General features: G+C 34.9%; 1 protein-coding gene across 12 annotated transcripts in view; it reads right to left on the reverse strand.

Annotated features, from left to right (window-relative positions):
* YAP1 (Yes1 associated transcriptional regulator) overlaps positions 1-25,250 on the reverse strand; it is a 141,395-nt gene that overhangs the window by 59,524 nt on the left and 56,621 nt on the right. For all 12 annotated transcript variants that reach the window (XM_074304427.1, XM_074304425.1, XM_074304428.1 and 9 more), the window contains exon 3: positions 12,519-12,634. In XM_074304427.1, the coding sequence (XP_074160528.1) occupies positions 12,519-12,634 (116 nt within the window). The remainder of the gene's footprint in view (positions 1-12,518; positions 12,635-25,250) is intronic.

Genomic DNA, 25,250 nt, shown 5'->3' on the forward strand with positions numbered 1-25,250 from the left:
TCTCTCTCCTTGGTTCCGAGAGCTCTTGCTGCTAGTCCTTTGCCTCTGCCAGCTTCTGCCTCTAGCTTCCTCTGAATGAGCTTCTAGTGGGCTTCTCCTTCCTGGCCCTGAGACCTCCTCCTTATATGCCCCACACTTAGAACACACCAATCATTATATTACTAGGAAACCATTATTTGTTGTAGGGTTAAATCAATACTCAACTAGATTTAACCACTGTCTTCTCAATTCTACTTAGTACCTTGTTTCAAGTTCTGGTCCATAAACTATCTCTGATGTAGGATCAGATCAATCATACTGAACCATGCTAAATTAGATAATTATTGTCTCTATCAATCCCACTATCTTAGTACCTTTTAAGAATCCTAAAATCTCCCACTTTCTTTTGATTTTGAGCATAGGTGGCCATGACCTTCCTGATTTCACAAGGAGGTGAGAGCCCGAAAAAAGGTAATCACGCCTTCCCTGACTGCTCAAAAAAGGGGTAAAAACACCATAAAATGAGGTGATCATGCCCTCCCTGAAGTCTCAGGAAGGGAGATGAAAACACTAAAGGAAATGGGAAATCAAATCAGATTAGCGGGTTTCTGAAGGGGCTCATTTTTAAAACAGGTATACATAAATCCATCAATATGGGAGGTATTACACATAAATACATAACAATATAACACAGGCTAGTAGTGATGTAACAAATAACATGAATCAACATGAGGAATTATACATGTCCATAAGTCCTAGAAATAGTCCAAAAGGAATCTATTGTCCATTAGTTCATGTGCCAGGAATCCAATAATTCTTGCAAGCTTTGAAGTCCTGCAATAGTCTCATCAACAACTTTTCATCTCCAGGAATCCAATGATTCCTGCTGGTTCCAAGTCTTGCAACAGTCTTATCTTGTGTTAGGGAATCTAATGATTCCTGCAGATTTTGTTCCCAGATTTTTCTTTTTCTGTCTCTCTCCAGGTGCTCATTGCCACCCATCTGTTTCCTTCTCCATCTGTAGGAATACAAGTAAACCCTTTCTCCCAAGCAGTTAACCTATCTAATTCTCTTCTATTTACCACTTTCTAGATCTCTCCTCATCACCTGGCAATTTCATTAGAGTTGCTTGCAATGGACACTGCCCTTCTATTGGGTTAAAAAAAAAAAACCTGTATTCTCCCAGATTGTAATCCCTTTCTCCCACATGATTGCTTTTTGGCTGATTGATCATGTAATACCTTTCTGTCATGTGATTACTTTTTGGCTGATAGATCACATCAGAGTCCTGAACTTCTAAAGACTTTCTGGGTATAACCTTGACTGCCATGATGTCCCACCTGTGTTTTGTTTGATATCTTGGATCTGGGCCCTGCCTCTCATTTCCCTACATCAATCTATAGTCTGAGGCCCAGTGGAAGCCTTTGTGGCATTTTGGACATAGGGTTTTAGGTCTTCTCTCAGCCTGTCCTCTCACTCTATCTCTTTGCCTACACTGAGCTCTCAGATTTCCAACTTTTCCACACTGAAAACATCGACGATTCTTTCTAGAGGTCCCTTGCCAAGAGGGACTCTGTCTTCCCATGTTCAACATTGTCTGGGTATAATAAGCATTTGTGCTCACTGTAGCACAGTATTTTATGATCTCCTCTAAAGGAGCATCTTTGTGTAGTCCCCTTATTATTCTTCTGCAAACCTCACTGGCATTTTCCTTAGCCAGTTATCTGATCATTATTTCTGTAGCTGCATTTTCTCCAATGGTTCTTGTGACAGCAGTTTGCAGACATCCCACAAAATCTGCAAAGGGTTCATTGGGACCTTGCTCTATTTTTGTGAAGGCTTTTATAGCAGCTGTAGCAATTTGTTCATAAGCTGTTATGGGGTAATTAACCTGTGCTGAATTCTCTCCATACTGACCTTCACCTAGTAGTTGGTCAAAAGTGATTTGTACATTAACTCCAGTTTGCCTATTGAGTTGAGCTTGAATCCTACAGAATTCACATACTCCGAAAGCCACAACAAGTTTTGTCCAGGTTCTAAACATATTCTTCCTATGGATTTCCAATCAATGGGAGTTAAAATTTCATAAGCCAAACTCTCTAGTAACATCTTAATATAAGATGATGTAGCCCCATAAAGAGTGCAACCCTTTTTTATAATCCTTAACTTTTTCCAAATCAAAAGGAATGTATCTTCTCCTTTTTTGACCTGAAGAGTCAAGCTCTTCAATCACAGGGTATGCATTATTTTTTAAATCAGATATATCCTCTCCTCCTTTTTTTGACTTAACCAATGCCTTTTGTAATCTTGTCATAGGCTGCTTCATAGGTGGTGCTGAATGTGCTATTTATTGCCTCTTCCCCTCCTTCTTCTCCCTCCACCCATGAAGGGTTAATTGAGGGAAGTAGGTCAGGGGATGGGGAATGCTGTGAAGCACCACACTTAAAATTGTACTTAACTCCATTTTTATCTGATTCTTCAAACTTTCCACTTAGTTTATTTGGATTCTCCCCCTCCTGCTCTTTCTTCTTTTTCCTTATTCTATAACTTATATAATTTCCTAAAAGCCAGTTGTATTAAATTACATATATATATATATAAATGTGTCTTTGGAAATTGAGTGAGGTCCATCTTTATTGTAAAATTAACACAGTTACTCTCCTACTAATTTCCATTCCTCTAGATCCAATTCTTTTTCCACAGAGAACAAAGAAGATGTATACTGTACAATTTGTAAAAGTTCAGTTATCTGCTCCCAAATTATAGTCAAACCTTGGCTTTTCATAAGTCTGACAATGCTCTCTACACATTTTCCTTGAAGAGGAAATGAAGGCTGTTTTCTAAACATCTGCCTCATTTTAGCTGAAATACTATTTTAGCCCTTTAATAAAGTCCTTGTCGTACTCATCCTAATTTCTGGGTCGAGGAGATTTTCCACTGAAATCAGGATCGTGTCTGTCCCCTTTCGGGTGGCAAAATGTATTAGTCTTCTCTAAAGTGTAATGTTCTCTGGGAACAGGTTTCTTAGGGGGCTTCTGGAAGCAGCCTTCGTTTCAGTTCGGTGTAATCACCCCAAATACAGACAGGAGTCAAAGTCCAAATCCTTTATTGTTTCCTTAAAAGTCTTGTCTCCTTCCTGGGGCCTGGTTAGCTTTCTTAGAGGCCTATCTCTCTCAGTGGTTCTGAGAGTCTCCTGCCGCTAGTCCTTTGCCTCTGTGAGCTTCTAATAAGCTTCTCCTTCCTGGCCCTGAGACCTCCTCCTTATATGCCCCACACTGAGTATACACCAATCATTATATCGCTAGTAAACCATTATTTGTTGTAGGATTAAATCCATGCTAAACTAGATTTAACCACTGTCTCCTCAATTCCACTTAGTACCTTGTTTGAATTTCTGGCCCATAACATTTCCTTGTAGGATCAGATCAATCATACTGAACCATGCTAAATTAGGTAATTATTGTCTCTATCAACTCCACTGTCTTAGTACCTTGTAAGAATCCTAACAGTTGCTTCCACTTCTTCCCTCTGACTCAATTCTAAAATTTCTTCAATTTGGCTCATTATTCAACTCAATTTTCTTGCTATACTCTACTAAGTAAGTCTTAATAGCCAAATTGAAATGCCTTGTTTTTTCCTCAATGTTCATCCTTTAAAAAAAAAACAAACAAACAAACACATTTTTTGACTTTGATCACTGTACCTTTCTGAATACTTTCCTTTCAGTTTCTGACATGTTTTTCTTCTGGTTCTACTTCTACCTGAGTGCTCTTTTACAGGCTTCTTTCCTGGATTCTCATCTCACTAATCAGTGGTGCCCTGTATGGCTCTGTATGGGGTCCTTTTCTCCTCTTATAATTATTCTCCTTATCTTATACATTGATAATAACATTAGCTTCAACTAGATTCATTTATCCAAGCAGATGATTCTCAGACCCACATAGCTAGCCCCAAGACTCATTCCTGAGCAATGGTTCCATATAAAATGCTTTTTGGATATCCCAAAAGCAATTCAAATTCATTAATTTTTAAAAAGAGCTCATCTTTCTCCATAACTATACTTTTAGTAATTTAGTTACTAATTATATGGTAACTTTCCAGTTATTAAGGATGGTACTACCATCCTCTCAGTTTTGCAAACTCAAATACTTAGTGTCACCCTATTCTCCTCACTAGAACTTAAATCAGTGCATAAATCTAGTTCTTTATATCTTCACAACATCTTTTGTGTATGTCCTCTTCCAGGAATGTACTGGAAATAGTTTTAACCACCTGTAAGAATTGAGTATTAAATTTTCAAGGTGACTACCTGTACCCCAGAAATCAATAATTTTACAAATCAGGAATTGATTCATTGTTTTATTATCTAGACTTAAGAAAGTGTAATGTAGACTAATATTAAGTACATGTACATATATTTCCTCCCAGAAAAGCCTACAGATAAGCATTTATCAGGATACCTTTATGTTTCTCTATAAATATTGCTTGAGCTCAACATTAGTGTAGTAAAAAATTTATGGAAGTATAAGTGACTTCAGGGTAACAAGACCTGTCATCTTTATAATTATCTAAAATTTGCAGTGTTCTTTGTACATGCTATTTCATTTGAGCCTCAAAATACTTCCCCCCTTTCTTTTCATTCATATAACCATCCAACTATCTTCCTGGTAAACTTCTCACCTAGATTATTATTAAGTCTTAGAAGTAATTATGTTTCCCTGCCTCAAGTATCTCTACATTCTAATCTACGCTGCACTCAACTTGCTAAAGCAATTCTCTTAAAAGCTCAGCTATAACCATGCTATTCCCTCCCTTGTCCCAAATCAAGATTAATCCCAAAATCCTTCGGCTTTTAAAGCCCTTCTACCATTATAATTTCCTTATACTTTCCTCCTTTCCACAATTCAATCACAGTGGTCATTATAACTCATATGATACTTTGTCTCTCAAATATGTGCTATGGACTAACTCTTCCTAGAAAGTTCTCCTTCATTTTCTCCTCTTACCTTTCTTTCTTTCTTTCTTTTTTTTTCCTGAGGCTGGGGTTAAGTGACTTGCCCAGGGTCACACAGCTAGGAAGTATTAAGTGTCTGAGACCACATTTGAACTCGAGTCCTCCTGAATTCAAGGCTGGTGCTCTATCCACTGCGCCACCTAGCTGCCCCTCATCTTACCTTTCTTGGCTTCCTTCAAGATTCGGGTACAATCTTGCTTTATGAAGTAAGTCTTTCCTAGGATTTTCACTGAGCGCTTTACTTTCTCAGGTTTACCCATCTACTTTGGGTCCATGTGTCTAGTTACTGACATGATTTCTCTAATAAGAGTGTGAGTTCCCAAGGCGCAGGGATCAAGATTTTTGCTTTCTTTGTAACCTCAGCTTAGCACAATGTAGCACACAATAAGCATTTAATAAATGCTTGTTGCATGCGTGCCTGCCTAAGTAGGTTTCCCTCTTCCAGCTATAAATCTATGATTCTTTGTTACAAAGTAATTGAACACCAACAATGCATAAGATACTGTGGCAAATGTAAATTCAGGTTCTTTCTCCCCCATACTTGAAAAGTAGAATAATTTGCCTGCTTGTGAAGGAGGAACACCTTGATCGTCATTTTCAGGCTGCATTTTATTGTATCAGTTTCCTCGTCTCCATATGTCTCTCCTTCCCTCCTTCCCCACAGTACTTCAGCATTTGGTAGCTAACACAGTAGAAGCCACAGGGTTGGGTACAAGTTAACATAGCTCTTAATTATTTATTTTTGTGATTGTCCCCAAGCCTGATCAGTCTTATTCCATAGCAGTGGTACTAGATGTAGCAGTTTCCCCTGATTTGTATGGACTTTACAAGATTGATAGGACATTTTTCTCAATCAAGGTACAACTTCAGCTTTTCCTTTCAGGGAAATATCCTAGGAATCTCATGCTGTTTTCACAAGAACTGACCCTCACCCAGCAGAAAAAATTGGAAAGATTTTTCTTTCATATCTGTTATCTCTAATTCTAATAGCTCCACCTGGTTTCATCCAAATTTTAAAGTGCTATATAAATATATATATATGACTTATCATTAGGTGTGGTGGCATACACCAGAATAAAATTCTTCTCATTAGGGAGATTCAGGCTGTGGATCAATTGAAGTTAAGAGTGAACTGAAGAGGACCACGCCTCAGGAAATGGGGGATCTCCAAGCTGCCTAAGAAGAAAAGAATCTCCAGATCAAAAAATGGAGCAAATCAAAGCTAATTAGTAATGAAAACAGGCTCATGAATGGTTGTGGCATTTTTAGCCTAGGTTAGAAAGAAGACACCTTCTCTTTCACTATTATCATTATTACATATATGAGGAATATAGTTATTTTTCTCTCAATTTCAACATTAAGAAACATCTTATTTTTCTATAATTTGAATGATCTATGATCCCAACAATTAACTGCTAGACAATACAAATCATCCATGTCTTCTCAACCTGCACAACTTTTCTCCCCACATCTTTTTATAAACCCTCCTTTTGGGAGGGATTTTCTGTAACTCTTTTATTATGTCGATATTAGTGAACCATGTCAATTTATCTATCAGTTGCCTCTTTGCTCTTGATACATGATAAATATACTTCCTTTTCCAATTGTACATTTGTCTGATAATAACATCCTTTAACTTCAACATCTGTGCAACATCTCAAGAAAAAAATATTGTACCCTATATAGATTCATTATATATGCATCAATTCCCTTTGAATAGCTCACAATTTTAGTTATTCCAGGACTGTGTATTCCATGTTTTGAAAACTAGAAAGATGATATTAAAAAGATGGACTTTTGTTTCAGAAAGATGTTTGGAGTCCTTAAAAGCATTGTGTAACAATGTGGAAAGTAGATCTTTGGAATAGGGTCTTCAAAAAAGCAATTTGATCTACTTCACTGAAATAAAAATTTTAAAAACAGTCACAAAAAAATCAGCAATGCAGGGTCTTGTATACATATCGTGCCTTTCAGGCAATTGTAAGATTCAATTTCAGAGTGTTTTTGGTCAAAGACTTTATTATTGCTGCATATAAAATTCATTAACCTATTTTGCAGATATGGGAAAATAAACATATGGATTGGTGGTTATTGATATATTCTCTATCACTTTTTTCATCCAATTATAACAAAGTTATAGGTTTTTTAGTCGTTTGGTAGGTACTCTTGCTGTTTCAAATATGGACTTCCTCTGTATATATTTGCTATATTGCAGATTATATATTCCTCTTCCCATTTTTCTTAAGTGTCGATTTTGTTTATGGAATACCTCAAGACTATGTTAGGAACATATATTTGGTGGCGCTACATCCACTAATAGACAAACTTTTGACAGTAACTTTACAGATTTAAGGGTTGGGTTGTCTTTTTTTTTTTTTCCCATTGTTTCTCAATTTCATCCCTAAATGCCCTCAGGAGATTGTGATTAGTTAGGTCTCTCATCTGTGAATCTGTTTTTCCTTCTACTCTTTTTGCGTTTAAGACAACAGTGCTCAAGATCTTTTGCCATCTTTTACAATATTTTAGAGATGAGTTTTTGCATGTCTCAGTAACCTCTCATCCTTTCAGATCCACCTCATCTATTTATTACCTTATCTTGATTTTGGTTACATTTATCTACAAGTCTCTTAGTATCTTCTCATAGTCTTTGTCCCCTTTTTCTTTATTTCAAACCTAATCCCAATGATTCACTTCATCAGCATTTTAATTTAGAGAGTAGATATGTACAGGATGAAATCCCAAAGAAAGACATTACTGAGTGATGTAGATAGGTACAGAATCAGGAAGTGGCAATGGAGAGCAAGGAGTATACAATGTCCCTCCCTCAAACTATGAGCCAAAGAGAATGGGGGAAGGCACAATATGTACTGGAGAAGAGTGGCCAAGAGGTTATTGTCATTTTGGGGGGAGCCAAAAAGACTCTCTTGTAATTCCCACTGCCTTGGATCAAGATTGCTTCTCTCCTTAACACATTAAGAGAGTGAAAGTGTTACCTGATGCATATACTTGCTGAGGCAATTGGAGTTAAGTGACTTGCCCAGGGTCACACAGCTAGGAAGTGTTAAATGTCTGAGGCCAGATTTGATCTCAGGTCCTTCTGACTTCAGGGCTGGTGCTCTAGCTGCCCTGATGCTTCAACAAGAATCTGTGACCTCATGGATATTAATATTGTCTCCAATGGCACATAAAATCACATGTCCACACCTGTCTGTCTTATGTGAATTCTCTCTATGTAGCCTGAGCTCTGCTATCTGACAGTTTATAGTTTCAAGGGGGCTCCATCTGAAAATTGGAAATTTGGAAATAGCAAATTTTCTCCATACCTAGTCAAATCCAGGTTTCTGTGATTACCAGAAGGAAGGAATGTAGCAATAGGTATCTAGAATAAAGGGGAAGTTTGTTAATAGAACGGAATGATAGAGGTTATAGGGGAAGTTGGAGTAGCGATGAGAATTGAGGCAATAGTAACAGTGGAGAGATGTTTTGTTTTGCTTCTCCACCCTGAGAATAAGGAAGCATACAGTAGGAATTTGTTAGTTGTGGGGACAAGGATAGAGAAAATTGTAGACTTAAATTGGCCTTAAGGTTTTGGTTAGAATTCTGATTTGTGGGTACCTTTTGCAAACTGCTTCTCCCAGGTGGAGTCCCTTCAGTATATTGAAGAAGGGAAGAACCAGACAGTTAACTGTTAATGACTGGCAATAAGTACTGATGCTGAAGGCAAGTTTTCTTCAGTTGCTGTTTCCAAATTTCCAATCTTAATCTTCTAATATTAGTTAACTCCCAGTTCTCTCACCACACACCTTTCAACACATAAGACAAGGAAAGGTCATTTGGTATATATGTAGTTCTCTACTGCTAATTTCATATTTCCTCTGCTGCCTCTTCATTTTTTTCACTTATTTTTCCTGTTCATAGTCCTATAACCATAATCTAATTAACTCCTTAAAAAATCTTCAGTCACTTCCTAAATGCTTCTAGGATAAAATATAAACTCCTCTGCCTAGCATTTGAAACCTTCTCAATCTGGTTCATATCCTTCCAGTCACATTCATATTTCTAGCTTTATCCACTCTAATATTTTGGCCAAATTGGATAACTAATTGTTACCCAAATTTGATTTTCCATCTCCTGCTCCTTCACATACATTAACTATTCCCCCCCAAGGCAGAAACTAATCCTTATTCATCAATTTTTTTCCAGAATCATTATTTTACTTAGTGGCTTAGCTCAGTACCACCTTGTCTGAACACTACCCTATCCCCAAAAGTTAAAACTGTTTTTACTCCCCTGAAATTTTCCTAGAACATTTTATCTATATTATCTCTTTTTCTCCCATCACTTACTGCCCTGTATCATCTATGTATGTCATCTCCACCCCTTCATTACCCCTTCCCCAAGTAGACCATCTAGGCAGATACAGTATTTTTAGGACTGTATTTCAAGCCTCTACCTCTGTGCCTTCTACATAGTAGGTCCATCCCAAGTATCTACTGATTGAAAGAATGTTCAATTGCATAAAGTAGTATATTCACAGAAGCAGTCCTTCTAGTTTGTTCCTCTGAAGAAAGGCCTTAAACTTTATATGGCAGTATAAATTACAAGCCAACATTAAGCCGGATTCTTCTTTTAATATTAGTAGTATTGATTACTTTTTGATGACAGCATCAATTTGAAGAAGTCAAAATTAAGTCAAAAGTTGTTTGTTTTTTTTAAATTTCACTCAAGGAATTAAAAAATTTCCTCACAAGATGGATTCGTCATAGACATATATATGTATGTATGTGTATACACACACACACACACACACACACACACATATACATACACACACAGACTCAGACTTATAGTGATGTTCAAGGGGCAACTCTACTTGTTATCTCTACCAACACAGAATTTAATAAATTTAAATTTTCCATCAAAACATTCACTTGGAAGATTTCCAAATACATCAATTATACATTGCACATAGCATTATATAAAAAGTATTGCAGTTTTACCAACACCACATGCTACACATATATAGGAAAACAACCAGAAATGCTTTGTGATGGATATTTGCTTTTAAATACAATTCTAATGTATCTATGTACACTAGAATATTGTCAAATCCAAGGGAGAAGTGAAAATTGTTACAATAGGGAACACTTTAAATGCCAGGAAATTTTGGTTTCCATTACATGCATTTATTTAGTGATACTTCAATTCATGTGTAATATAGCAAAGGCTTAAAACTTCCAATGGATAAGAGATACCTAGAAGTTTCAATTTTAAAACTTGAACCAGGACACCAAAATTTTCCAAGCTCTATACAGAAGTTACAGAAACAGCAAGGACAATACCAGGAGGTCCTGGACAATATACATATCATGCCTTTGTACTCCTTACTGGAAATGCTTCCACAGCAGCAATTCCAGCCTGGCATATTAATTAAGCTTATGGCTTCTATATTCCCAGTTACTTGCCACACACCAAAACAAACAAACAAACAAACAAAAAAAAAACAAACAAAAAAAAATGTAGTGCTACAGAAAACTTTGCTGTTCTACCACTGGTGGATGTGGGTGAGATGGTCACAAAACTCACAATGAAATAAGTGAGCAATAGTAAAAGAAGGAACAATTAGAATACTACCAGCATAGTCTTTAGATAAGATCAGAAGTCAAATAGCCTAGGGAAAAAACAGGGGGGTGTCTACCACCCAATATTCACCAACTCAAAGAAGAATGTTTAAGTATGTTTCCTTGCAACATGTTTTACAATGAGAAGGAGAACACAATGTGCAATAGAGTAGAACAACAGTAGATAAAGTCCAATGAGTACTCAGAGGCCATGGGTTCAAATGCTAAGCCTATATGCCCTTAAGTCATACCTCCTTCTTTGGGCCTATTTCCTCATATGTAAAATGAGGGGATTGTACTAGATGTTCATTGAGCTGTGTTTCGGTTTTATCTATGATTCTATACTGCTAGGATATTTTCTTACTGTGGTTACCTTTGGTTAATTACATAGATACCTTTAATATAAATTATATTTCCAATATAGATGTGAGGACAGTCATTGGGACATATTTTATTTGTTTTTGGTTAGTTGGCTTTCTGCTGTATTGTAGTATTTTGTTTGTTTGTTTTTGGTACCCCTCTATATTGAAATATTTCTATTAAATGAATTTTCTATTTTCAAAGTTAAAAAATTTAACTATAGGTTTCTCAAGTTCCTTACAATTTCCCCTCAAATGAAGATTTGTTTTAAATAAAAAATTCAAATAGCAATAATTTTTTAACATAAATATGTCCAAGGCAACACTCAACAGCATTTCTCTATAACATTTTAATACTACTGAAGATCTTTAGGGGTTTTTTCCCAGAAAATTTTAGAATACTAGATCTTATAATGAAAGGGTTTTTTTAAAATAGCTAAAAAGCTATTTTTATATATTTTAATATATACAAAGATAATTTTCAACATTCACTCTTGCAAAACCTTGTGTTCCAAATTTTTCTCTTTCCTTCTCTTCCACTCTCCTCCCCTAGACAAAAAACAATCCGATATAGATTAAACATAGGCAATACAATGAAAGATCATAATATATAACCTAGTTTAAAAGTAACAAAGGATCCTGTATCTTGTTTTCCTTATAGAAATCTGAAAAAATTCTATGATGTAGCCAAAAGTAACAACAACAACAACAACAAAAAACCCATAGGTACAAAGAAACCAATCCATTTAGGCTTCTGCAGGTCACAAATAATATACAAAAGAAAAAGCACAAGAAATTCATTTATACATTCAGAAAACTCCTGAGATTATGCTTGCTTTCCTCTGCATCCATAAAAATAGGATTAGGAGAAGACTTAGAGCATTACAAAGTTCTGCAGTTCTTAATTTAGTTACCAATTAATTTTGAGGTTTTGACCTGGGACATGCACAACAAACATGTACCCTGAGGAAAGAAACATTTCTATTGCCCTCTAGTGATTCCTTAGAATGGAATGAATTTCTGGATGGTCAAGAGAAACAATATACCTTTGCTTTCTATATCCAAACAACTAAAGGAAGTGGGAGTCAACTTTAGTTATAAAGTCTTGAACACAAAAAGAGAAAAAAAAAATCTGTAGATAAGGCAGTATGAACCAAGTCTGAATAGGATTTTGAGGTAACATTTAGTTTTTTTATTAGTTTTGTTTTTTTTTTTAAGTAACCATTATTTGCTTTAAGTAACTAAGCTAGTTTATGATGGCATGTTAATTAAATAGGACTTAACTATAAAATAATGGCTTTAGAATTAGGAGACCCTTTTGCCTATCACTGGATTCAAATTATGTAGGCGGCCCATTCTATAGTGAAAATGGTATCATTTAGTTAATGTTTGAACCTACAAGGTTTTAATGATTCAAAATTGTTAAACATAAGAGAATATATGAAATTAATTTATATCATCAACTCAAAGGAGAGCTATTGTTTTTTAAAAACAAGAAATTTGCCAATGGTGATTAAGGCATCCTTTTAATCACACTTGACTTACCAGAGGCTGAATTCATTATGTTTTGTTGGACTGGTGGACTGGTGGGAGCTGTAACATTCATCTGGGAAAGCATTGCCTTCCTGGGGTCCTGCCATGTTGTCGTCTGATCGATGTGACTAAGACAAAACAAAGCACTGAGTCAGATAAGAATATTTCATGTTTTCACAAGGATGATTTCTCTTCTCAAAAATAGGAAAGAAACACTGAACAAAAAATCCTAAACTAATTCTTAAAGAACAGATCCAATGCACTTTGCTCCTTCCCACTATTCCATTTGAGTTGTGTAAAGTACCCATGTAACAACTTTCCTACATAGGATTTGCATTAATTAATTAATTACTCTGCAAATTCTATTCCTGAAAGGAAAATTATACTTGAAAATTTCAGGTAAATGGAAATCATGACAACATAAAAGTTATAAGCCCAATATAATAGAGTACTGTGTTATAGTGGTCAGAGGGCTTACTTTGGAATCAATATAAAATCCTCTAATATATAATATCTGTGGTCCTGGTTAAAAGAATTTAAACTTGTGGAATTCTAAGTGTTTACTCTCTTAAGATTATAAATCCCAAACGAGTTATAAATATGTATATTTAGAGGAAATTTCCATAAAGTATTCCTCATACTGATAAAATCACAGGTGGAGATAATAATCCAACTTAATTAAACTTTAAGATTCACATGTAAGGAACACAACACTCCTAGCTACAAAAAAGTTACCAATATAAAATTATATGCTTAAAAACCAATTAAAATAAATCAACAAAAAATAAATCTAAGCTTAGTGAAAAAGTAGTTAAATCTATTCTAACAATTTAATCAATTTTTGATGTTCTTCTCTTGATTCACCTTTATACATAGTGGGAAAAGAGCTAGGAGACTGTTATAGCAAAGAACTATTTTCTAAGTGAGTTCTCATCATTTGGGGAATAGTTGAATGAATTATTATATGATTATAATGGAATGTTATTGCTCTGGAATTAATAGCAAAATACATGGCCTCAGAAATCTGAGAAGACTCATATATACCAATGAAGAGTGATGAGAATATATATGATAAAAACTTTGAAAACTTGAAGAACTCTAATTAACGCACAATCCAATAATGGGGGAGTTGGGGAGAGGGTTGTTGGAAAAAAACAAAAAATACAATTATGTCAGGTGAATGAAATTTAAAAAAATAAAAGATCTATATCCCAAAGACATCAAAAAAAAAAAAAAAAAAAAAAAAAAAGAAAAAAGAAAAGAAAAGAAAGAAAGAAAAGAAAAACAAAAGAAAAACAAAAGAGGAGAAAAGATCCACTGGTACAAAAATATTTATAGTAGCTCTTTTTATGATAGCTAAGAAGTTAACATCAAAGAGCTGCTTATCAATGGGGGAATGACTAAACAAGCTGTAATCTATGATTGTAATGGAATATTATTGTGCTATAAGAAAGAAAAGCTTGGAAAGATATTAAGTGATGCAAAAGTGAAGTAAACAGAACCAGGAGAATATTATACACAGCAACAACAATATTATTTGATGAAAAACTGTGAATGACTTAACTATTCTCAGCAATACAATAATAATCTAAGACAATCCCTGACTAATGAAGAAAGCATATTATCTGCTTCTAAAAAAAGAACTGATACTGTATGAATAAAGATTGAAGCTTTTTTTCACTTTTTTCCATTCTTTTAGTTATTTGAAACTTCTTGTACAAAATGACTAATATGGAAATATTTTATTTAACCTGTATGTCATTGCTTATTGTGTTAAGGGAGAGTGGTAGGAGGAGGAATAGAACTTGGAACTCAAAACTTTAAATAAAATTATAAAAAAAATTATTTGAAGAACCTATAAGTACAGGAGAAAACATGAACTAGTTAAATGTTAATTATTACATTATAAATCTTAGATTTATTATAGCATTAAGAACACTATAAGTAATTGTTTCATAGACGCTATTCTTTGATTACTGAAATATTAATTTTAGTTTATGTCTGTTTACTTAATAATAAAATTTATACTACTGAGTTTGGGGTCAGAAGGTTGCAGATATTCTATTAACTATCAAGTCATTTATAATTTCTCTTGTTCTCAGTTTCTTCATCTCTAAAATATGGGAGCTAGATGAGGTGACCTCTGAGGTTCACTCAAAAACCATCTATAAACTATGATCCTTTGTGAACTTCTCTGTTTTAAAGCAGGAATTGGCAACCTACACCAGAGAGCCAAATCGCACTACTTTTGTAGTTGTTACATTTTAAATGGATTTTACATTTTAAAAATACAATAAAACTTTATTTAAAATTTAAAAATCATTCTTAATTGGACTGACAAAAATAGATGGTAGGCTGGCATAGGATCTCTGCTCTAAAATATCTAGTCAAAATGATGAGTTATAGTGTATTTGTGTTTAAAATTTGATATATGCTCCAGTTTCTGAAGAAAGGCAGCCTTCATATAGGCACTCTTGAGTTAGTTCTAGATTTGAATCCTGGCTCTGTTACTTCTAGTATATCTGGCCTGGAGAAAAATCGCTCAATCTTTCTGGGCCTTAAATTTCTTCATCTTAAAAACAAAAAAACTGTTCACAATACTAAGTGTGTCCATTACCTTTATTAAACATAAAAAACTGAATTATTTAACTGTGCATGTACTATAATACTGAGACATTCAGTATACTTAAATTTTTAACTTTGAAATCAGTTTTTGTTGTTTTTTTTTTAAAATCAAGAAATCATCTAAATTGCAAAAAAAAAAAAAAATTTAGGTTGGCAAACAAAAGCTTCAAATCTGGTTCTCTTACCAAATACTGAACAAAATCTTTAGTTGTAAACTGGTAAACTCTATGGGGCTGATGCCACTTCTATATCACTATAACAGAACTGAAAGACACCCATTCAAAATACTTTTTTGATATGGGGCAAGGAGATATTAGCCTCTAGGTCAAGGGTTAATATGTTTGCTGTGGGGGAATAGGAGGGAAAGGGAAATGAGAGATTGACACACTCAACAATGTGCTTAGCCATTATCTCCAGGAGCAGCTCTCTGATCTAGGAGGATCGCATTAGCAGATGAATCTTAGTGTTGAGCAGAAAATATTATTTATTTGGAATGAAAATAAGCTGCCCTTCAGTTTAGTCTCCAAACAGCTGGCTTAGCACTACTTCTCAATTCTGGATAGATTAAATGCAGCTGGCCTTCAAAGAAAACCTTTAGAGTTTTATCCAAATAGCCTTGGTTAAACCAGAGGTAAAACAACTAACAATCAACATATATTTACCAAATGACTATGTGCTAGAGTATTGTACTTGGCACCAGGTGATAAAAAGACAAAAAATGGGATCCTTAGTCAAGAAGCTAATAACATTTTGGGGGTTTTAGAAGGAAAGAGAGAGAGGGAGGGAGAAGAGGAGAAAGAGAGAGAGACACAGAGACAGAGAGAGGTAGAGGGGGAGAGAGAGAGAGAGAGAGAGAGAAGAGAAGGGGAGAGAAGGGAGAGAGACACACTGAGAGAAAAGGAAGGAGAGAGAATGTGTATATAAAAATAATGTGTATATATAAAATAAAAAAAAACTTTAGAAGGAATAGTTAGAGGGATCAGTAACAGTCTCATGCTGAAATTGATGTTTATGTGTTTGAGCTCTAAAGGAAACTGTAGTTTCTGAGTGACGGGGGGGAAAGAGTGATTTGCAGGGATAGGGAAAAACCTGCACAAAAAGCTTAGAGACTGGAGATGCAGTATTGTGTTAAGAGTAAGAAAACAGACCAGCATCAAAACCATTTGGTATTGAGAAAGAAATAGTCTAGTAGATCAATGGAATAGGTTAGGTTCACAAGACACAATAGTCAATGGCTATAGTAATCAAGTATTTGATAAACCCAAAGATTCCAGCTTCTGGGATAAGAACTTACTGACAAAAAATTGCTGGGAAAATTAGAAATAGTATGGCAGAAACTAGGCATCAACCAACACCTAACCCTCTATATATCAAGATAAGGTCGAAATAGGCACATGATTTGGACATAAAAATGATATAAATAAATTAATTAGGAGAACAAGGGAAAGTCTATCTCTCAGATCTGTGGAGAAAAAAGGAATTTATATGGCCAAAGAAGAACTAGAGAACATTGTGAAATGCAAAATGGATAATTTTTTTTTTTGTACAAACAAAACTAATACAGCCAAGAGTAGATTTCTGATAAAGGTCTCATTTCTAAATAGATAATTGAGTCAAATTTATCAAGATAAAAACAAGCCATTCTCCAACTGATAAAAGAATATGAACATAAAATTTTCAAATGAAAAAATTAATACCATTTCTAGCCATATGAAAAATGCTCTAAGTTGGAAATAGGTTAAATTGACTAGAGAAATGCAAATTAAGACATCTCTGAGGTATCACCTCTCAGATTGGCTAAAACGACAGGAAAAGATAATGATTATTGTTGGAGATGTGGGAAACTGGGACACTAATACATTGTTAGTGAAATTGTGAACTGATTTTAACCCATTCTGGAGAGCAGTTTGGAAATATCAAATTGTGCATACTAGAGCAGTGTTTCTACTGGGCCTGTATCCCAAAGAGATAAAAAAACCAGGAAAAGGACCCATGTGTGCAAAAATGTTTGTGGTGACCCTCTTTGTAATGGCAAGGAACTGGAAACTGAGCATAGGATCCTGGTATCAGAAGAGGGAGATCATCTAGTGCACTCCTCTACATCCAGAAATGGTCACTGACTTCTTCTCAGACTAGCCCAGTAACAGGAGCTCCTCTGCCCACGTCTAGTTTTACACAGGAATTCTTCTCTGTCCTTTGACAAACTGACTGCCTCCAAGTTTTCTCTTCTACACAATGAAAAAACAACTGCACTTCTTACCTCAGGGTTTGTGAGGAAAGCATTTTTCAAATGGATTAAGTGCTACTACAAAGGGGCAAGTCATTTAGGGAGCCAAGACAGGACTGTGTACAGAGAGTACCTACTGAGGGAAACGGATAATAGCAGTCTCCTGGGGCATGGGATAAATAGCAGAATATAAAACTGCTGAGACAAGTTAGCATCATAACATGAAGGACTCTGAAAGTCAGACTACATTTCTACCAACAATGTAGAACCACTGAAGGTTTTTCACAAGAGTTGTGCTTTTTAAGGAAATCAAAGTGTACCGGCATGATGGACTGGAAAAAGATCTGGGGGCAGGAAAACTAGTTAGAAGAACACCAATATAGTACAGAGAGAGAGAGAGAGAAGGGCAAGAAGTATGGGAGTGGAGGAAGGGAAGAATAAGTCAGAGTTGCTAATGAGGATACAAAATTAATAGGGGGAAGAGAAGAATTAGTCTAAGATGTTTTTGACTTTCTAATGGTATGGATTGGTATTAGGGTAGAGGGAAGAAATGGTATGTTATAAGACACAGAATGTGAATGCAAAAGGACATCCAAATTGGGGTGTGTGTGTGTGTGTCAAGAAACAGCAAAAATACAAAATCAAAGCAAGAATATGGGAAGGCACCGAGACTGGAGAGAAGAGTGAAATGGTAATAAGTTTATGGAAAGAAGAAATTTAAGCATGAGTGTAGGCAGAAAGGAAAGGATGCCTCTTTGCCCTAGAAAGGAAAAGGTGATGTGAGAAGGGGTAAATGACAGAGAAAAGTCTCAAAGGAAGTAGAATTGCAGAAGAGTTAGCCTATGCAAGGAAAGAGAGTCACCTTCCTTATAAGAGTAAACCATGAAAGGGCTGGAGGCAACCACAACAAAAATATGATGAGGAACAGAGGGATGAGGAAATTGTGTGATGAACAATCTTCTGAGCAGAACAGAAAGCCAGGTTATTACTCATCCTGTTCATCAATATACATGAATTACTACAAAAGTTGAAAGCACTTGGAAAAACCAGTGTTTGGCCATTTTTCAGTCATCCAAGCAAGGCTGGCAGTCTAAATCACAATAATAAATTCATACTGTTCTTCCAAAATATATCAAGTGAAGTTCAGCAATGATAAAATCTGATGGCCTTCCTCACTACTTTAAAGTTCTTCAATGGTCAGGATCAATGTGTTACAGTTTATGCCATAATAACTGCTGAGCTAGTAGTATAAAATTCGTAGGAAACTATGGGTGTGTAGGGAAGAAATAAAATGAAGCCAAGGGAAAGGTCATAATTATGCTGCTACAAGGTAGGGAGAAGGGTTACTATAAATAATTCTCAGGTGAGAAAATTTCTTCTAATACATGACAGGCAACTTGTAATTTTAGGTGCCTAGAAAAGAGGTGTCAAAACACTAAGGGAATTAATAAAGAAATCAGTCTATCAATAAAATTACAACAGAATATAAAACAATGTTAACATGTGCTTTTCTAGTCACTGTGCAGCCTGCTTAACTTTCAATCTATTTTACATTCACTCTTGGACTGATATAATGTTTTCCAAAATGTAACAGTTGTGCTTTTTCTGAAAACATTTCATTACTAGTAAATTGATCAGAAACAAACAGTAAACATCCATCTGCTGACAATATTCTAAAGATTAAACATGACTCCCACATACTAGAAAAGCCAACTAGCAAAATCATTATTCATAATTGCAAATAAACTAGACTTAAATCTTTTAAGAAATTTTGAAGGAAAACTATCTTGATATTCTAGAATCAGGGGATAAAACAGAAATGGAAAAATCCATTTATCACATCCTGAAAGAGATCTCAAGATGAAAATTCCCAGGAATAGCATAGCCAAATTACCAAACTGCCAGGTCAAAGGCAACATGCTGCAAGCATTCAGAAAGAAACAGTTCAAGCATGGCAGAGCCACAATCAGGATAACACAAGATGTAATAGCTTCTACATTAACAGATCAGAGGGCTTGGAGAGTATGATATTCTGAAGAGCAATGGTACTAGAATTATATCCAAAAAATCACCTACCCAACAAAACTGATTATAATCCCTTCAGGTGACAAGATAGACAATCAATGAAATAGAGCACTTTTAAGCTTGTGGTGAAAAGACCAGAGAACAGAATATCTGAATAGAAAATATGATTTTCAAATACAGGACTCAGAAGCATAAGGAGATAATCAGGAAAGGGAAATCATAACGGATTTAATGTTTACCTGTTTACATTCTTAAATGGGAGGATTATACTTGCAATTCAAAGATATTTCTCATTATTATGGGAGTTAGAAGTATATAGACAAAGGGGCATAGGTATGAGTTGAATATGAAGGGATAATATCTAAAGAATAAAATAAAATCAAAGGGTGAGAGAGGAATGTACTAGGAGAAAAGGAAAGGGAGAAGTAGAATGGTGTAAATTATCAAATTATCTGCCATAAAAGAGGCAAAAAAAAAAAAAAAAAAAAAAAAAAAAAAAAAAAAAAAAGCTTTTACAGTAGAGGGGGAAAGGAGTTAAGTGAACCTTACTCTCACCAGAATTGGCTTAAAGAGGAAATAACATACACACACACATTGGCTGTAGAAATCTTACCCTGCAGGAAAGTAGAAAGGGAAGGGGAAATGGGAAGGGGGTAATAGAGTAGAAGAGAGGGCATATTGGGAGAAGCAAAATAATATTGAGAAGGGTCAGGGTGTAAGGAGAGAGAACAGAATAAATGGGAGGGGGGGAAGATGTGAAAAGAATTTTGAAGCAAATTTCTCTGAGGAAAGCCTCATTTTTCAAATGTATAGGAAACGGAATCAAACTTAATAAATGATAAATGATCAAAAGAATGAACTATGACCAAAGGTTATAAAATCATGTATATATCCCTTGACCTAATAATACTACTACTAGGCATAAATCTCAAAAAAGATTAGGGAAAAATATTTATAGTGGCTCTTTTTTCAGGACAAAGAATTGGAAATTGTGAGGATGCCCATCAATTGGGGAAGGCTCAATAAATTATGGTATGTGGTTATGGCAGAAGTACTGTTCTATAAGAAATGTTGAGCAGGATGCTCTCAGAAAAACCTAGAAAATCCTCTTTGAACTCAAACAAAATGAAATCATTGTGAACAAAGTAATGGCAATGTTGTGGGATGTGCAACTATGAATAATTGCTATTTTCAATAATACAATGATCTAAGACTACTCTCAAGGACTTATGATGAAAAATGCTAACTATACATATCCAGGAAAAGAACTAATTGTGTCTGAATACAGAGTGAAGCATATGTTTTTTAAAACCTTAATTTTCTTTTTTTTGGGGGGGAGGGAGAATGGGGGACCTACATTTTCTTTTAAAATGACTTTTATGGAAATATTTTGAATGTTTTCACAAGTGCAAAAGTTTTAAAAACAAATATAAAAATTGTTTTGCATGTAATTGGGGAAAATAAAAATACTGAAGCACACACACACAAAAGGATAATAGTAATAATAGTTAGCATTTATTTAGCACTTTAAAGAAGGTAAAACACCTTTCTTTCTTCACAAATACCCCGTGGGAAATAGATTGATTAATAATAGATGGATTAATAGAAATAATATAATAATAATAATAAAACTATTATAAATAATTAAGCAGAAATTAATAGATGGAAATGGATTAATAGAGGTAGACAGAGGTTAAGTGATATGCCAAGGTCACTCAGGGAATGATTTTCTGAGTTTGGAATTGAGTTTTAATAGCTCCAAGTGCAGTCCTCCAGCAATCAAGCTGCCTTTGCTGCTAGGAGAGTAGAGTGAGATTATTCTCCAATTACCTATGACACATAGAGGTATGAGTAAATCATGATCTCTCAATGTTCCAAACAGCTAAGATTATGAGTTACATATAAGTTGCTGACCTGCATAACCAGAAGGATTTCATATACCAATATTTAGGTATGAACTTTTGGTTTTGTTTGTTACTTTTTTTTTTTTTTTTTTTTTTTTAATAAAAAGTACCAAAATGATACTGCAATATTGGAGTCAGCACAACAATGTGTCCAATTGTGGGTGATTAAACCAATAAGCTCATAAGGCTCTACCATAGATTGGGTACAAATGATAAATAAATATGAACATTTGAACATCGTGAAGATATCTCTAAATTTGTGCTTCTCACATTTCTTTTAAGGTATTGAAATTCTGCTTTGCTTATAGAATACACAGCCTTCTTTGATATAAGACTTTCCTAGACTCTAGATTTTTCAAGATTTTAACTAGAGGACAGAAGAAACTGGCAAATGTTATATAATCCATGAAGGCATTTCAGATAAATTTAACGAATTTTTAAATTCCCCACAAAAAGTCAAAATGTTTAATATGAGATCTATATACTGATTTTTTAAATAGTATATTTTTTCAAGCCCAAATTCCTACATTTGCTTGACATTCTAAATCTCCCCACTTTTCAGAGTAGAGAGGAGATGTTAACCCACTAACTTTAGAACCAAATCAATGACTCTAAGGTATTAAACGACTAAATGTTTATTTCTGGGGGGCAAAAAGGGCTTTTAAACACTGTTGCCTAGATTGGTTGTGTAAAAAAAAAATAAGAAAACAAAAAGCAAGCAAATTACAAATGTTGTGATCCATGTTCAGTCCCCACAGTCCTTTTCTCTAGGTGCAGATGGCTTTCTCCATCACAAAACCACAGGAACTGGCCTGAATCTCCTCACAGCTGAAAAGACATCAGAACTAATCATTGTATAAACTTCTTATTGCCAAGTACAATGATCTCCTGGTTCTACTCACTTCACTTAGCATCAATTCACATCAGTCTCTCCATCCCTCTCTGAAATCATCCTGCTGATTGTTTCTTATAGAACAATACTATTCCATTGTATTCATATACCATCACTTATTCACCTATTCCCCAACTGATGGGCATCTACTCAATTTCCAGTTTCTTGCCACTTCAAAAAGGGCTGCTACAAACATTTTTTGCACATGTGGGTCTTTTTCCCTTTTTTTAATGGTCTCTTTGGGATACAGGCCCAGTCTCTTTCTCTTTTTAGAAGGAAAAGACAGAAAATTTATGACCAAGAGAAAATCTGTTACCTCATTCTAGAACAAATAAGGTTGAGAAAAAACAAACCTCTCAGGTTTCCTACTAATAACTATATGATTTATCATTTATTGTACTTTGTATTCAAAGATGATTATTGCCCATAGAGGTGTTATCTAGGTTTGAATAAAACCGTAACCCACAGTCCTTCCACAGTCAAAGGGTGTACAGAATGTTTAACACAATAGTTATAAATTGTCCTTTTCAAGAAGTTAAAAAGATTTTTCTTTTTAAATCCTATTAAGCAAAAGGCATTATAAAAAATAATGTCTTACCTCATACTGACTTCCATGTTATAAAACTTAATTCGGTATCCAAGTAAACATGTATGAATAGCAAAATTGAGTTAAAAACTCAAGAGAGTCATTATCAGATTAGTTGTGAGTGTATATATTTCTTTTCTCGATCTTGTTAATTGAAGCCATTTCCCTGGATAAAAAACTTTAGTACACAAAGAGTTCAGGAACATGGCATCCTAGTGAATACTGAATGAAAGCTTTATGAAACTTATAGCTCAGACTTAAAATCCTCAAGATTTCCAAAGTTCTTAAAAATCTGAAGGGTAGCTACTAGTCCTACTTTTGTAACAAAAACATATTTTAACACAAAGTGGACGAAGCAAGAATCTCATCCCCAGTCATATGCTAAGCACTTAATTGCTCCAACGAACAAAGTGGGAACATAATTATTTTTGGAAGAGGGCTACCAGGCTGCACAGTGAATAGAATGGTTTGGAGTCAGAAGATCTGATGTTCAAATGTGACCTCATATGCAAGCTGTTTGACAAGTCACTTAACCCTGCTTCCCTCAGTTTCTTTATCTGTAAAATGAGCTAGAGAAGGAAATAGCAAACTACTTTAGTATCTTTGTGAAAAGAAATTCAAATGGAGTTATGAAGAATCAAATGTGACTAAATCAACAGAACCATCTATACCAGAATTTGAAATCATGCCCTACTCCCAAATCCTAAGAAATATCCCTAATTTCTTGTTCTAAAGTACTGGCTGCCATGTATCTTTTCATTAAGTATTTGAGAAGAAGCTGATGGCTCAGTGGAGAGGGCATTGAGCAGGAGATCAGGAAAACCCCGAGTTCAAATACAGCCTCAAACATTTCTTCCTTGTGTAACCACTGACAAATCACTTGACTTCAGGTTGCCTGACAAAATAGAGATATTGGATACACTGGAAAGGAAATGGCAAGCCACTTTAGTACCTTTGCCAAGAAAACCTCAAATGGGGTCATGAAGGGTCAGACATGACTGAACAACCACAAAAATAAAGTATGAAAAGGTTTCTAAGAGATTATACCACCAACACTACCAGTTTGTGCATTTAAGGGTAGGTCAGTAATCATTTTGAAAGAACGCTCAAATTACAATAGAAATTTCCAAAGTACAGAAGTATTTATTTTCAGGAGGTTCCTATTTCCTAGACAGGGGAATAAGCATTTATATAATGCCTACTATGTGTTAAAATGCTTTTTACAAATTTCACTTTTGCTCCTGAAAACAACATTGTGGGACAGGTGCCATTGAGAGTCCCATTTTACACTTAAGGAAATGAGGCAAAAAAAAGAAAAGAAAAGAAAAAGGTTAAGTGGTTGTTTACAGAGAGATGGCTAGTAAATGTTCAAGGGTAGATTTTGAATTCAAGTCTTCCTGACTCCAGACCAGCATTTTATCTATTGTAATACCAAGTTCCCATAAAAGAAAGGGGAGTTTCTTCTATTTATTAAAACAAGTAAAGAAACTTTGAAAAAGATGGCAAAATAATGGCAATTTAGTATTAACGGAATTATGGAAAAATAGGTATATGAATGCAAGAAGTACCAGTAGATTTGCAAATTGTTCCAACCATTCTGGAAAACAACTTGTAATTCTGTAAAGAAAGTAACTCAAAAGTCTATATACCTTTTGTCCTGTAGCCCCACAGCTAGACACTTATGCCCCAAGCAAGAGAAAAGAAAAATCTTATTTATAACTAAAAATATCCAATGCAACATTTCTTATAGTAACAAAGAATCAGAAACAAAGTAGATAATTCATAAATTGGGGGATGACTGAAGAAATTTTGGGAGACAAATAAGAAACAAATAAATAATGAATTCAGAAGCATGGAAATAGTTATATGAATTAATGCCGAGTGAAGTAAGCAGAACCAAGAAAACAACAGAGGATGACTATAAACATCTTAAACTCAAAATATCCAAAACAGAAACCTGTGTTTTTCCCCCTAAACTCACCTTTCCCCCACATTCTCTATACTGTAGGTGGCAATACCATCCTCCCAGTTCTTCTGGCAACCTAGGAATCCTAGATTCCTAATTATCTTTCACACACAAGCTACTGCCAAGACCTGTTGATTTCATCTTTGTATCATCTTGTGAATATACTTTGATACTGTTGCCAGTCTCCAGTCCACTGCAATAACCTATTGATGGGTCTGCCTGTTTCAAGTATTTCCCCACTCCAATTAATCCTCCATTCAGTTATTAAACTTCTTCTTTTTTTTGCAAAAGCACAGGTGCAATCATGTCACCCCCCCAAAATCAATAAATTCCAGGGACTTCCTATTACCTCCAAAAGGTTCTATTCAGCATTCAAAACCCTTCATAATCAACCTCCTCCGATTTTTCCAATTTTCTTATATTTTACTCCCCAATATGTCCACTTTGATCCTGTGACACTAAATCTTATATTCAACAAACATAACACTGTTTCTCTACTCCAGGCATTATCCCTGGCTA

This window comes from Sminthopsis crassicaudata, chromosome 3, assembly GCF_048593235.1.
Source record: "Sminthopsis crassicaudata isolate SCR6 chromosome 3, ASM4859323v1, whole genome shotgun sequence".
NCBI lineage: Eukaryota > Metazoa > Chordata > Mammalia > Dasyuromorphia > Dasyuridae > Sminthopsis > Sminthopsis crassicaudata.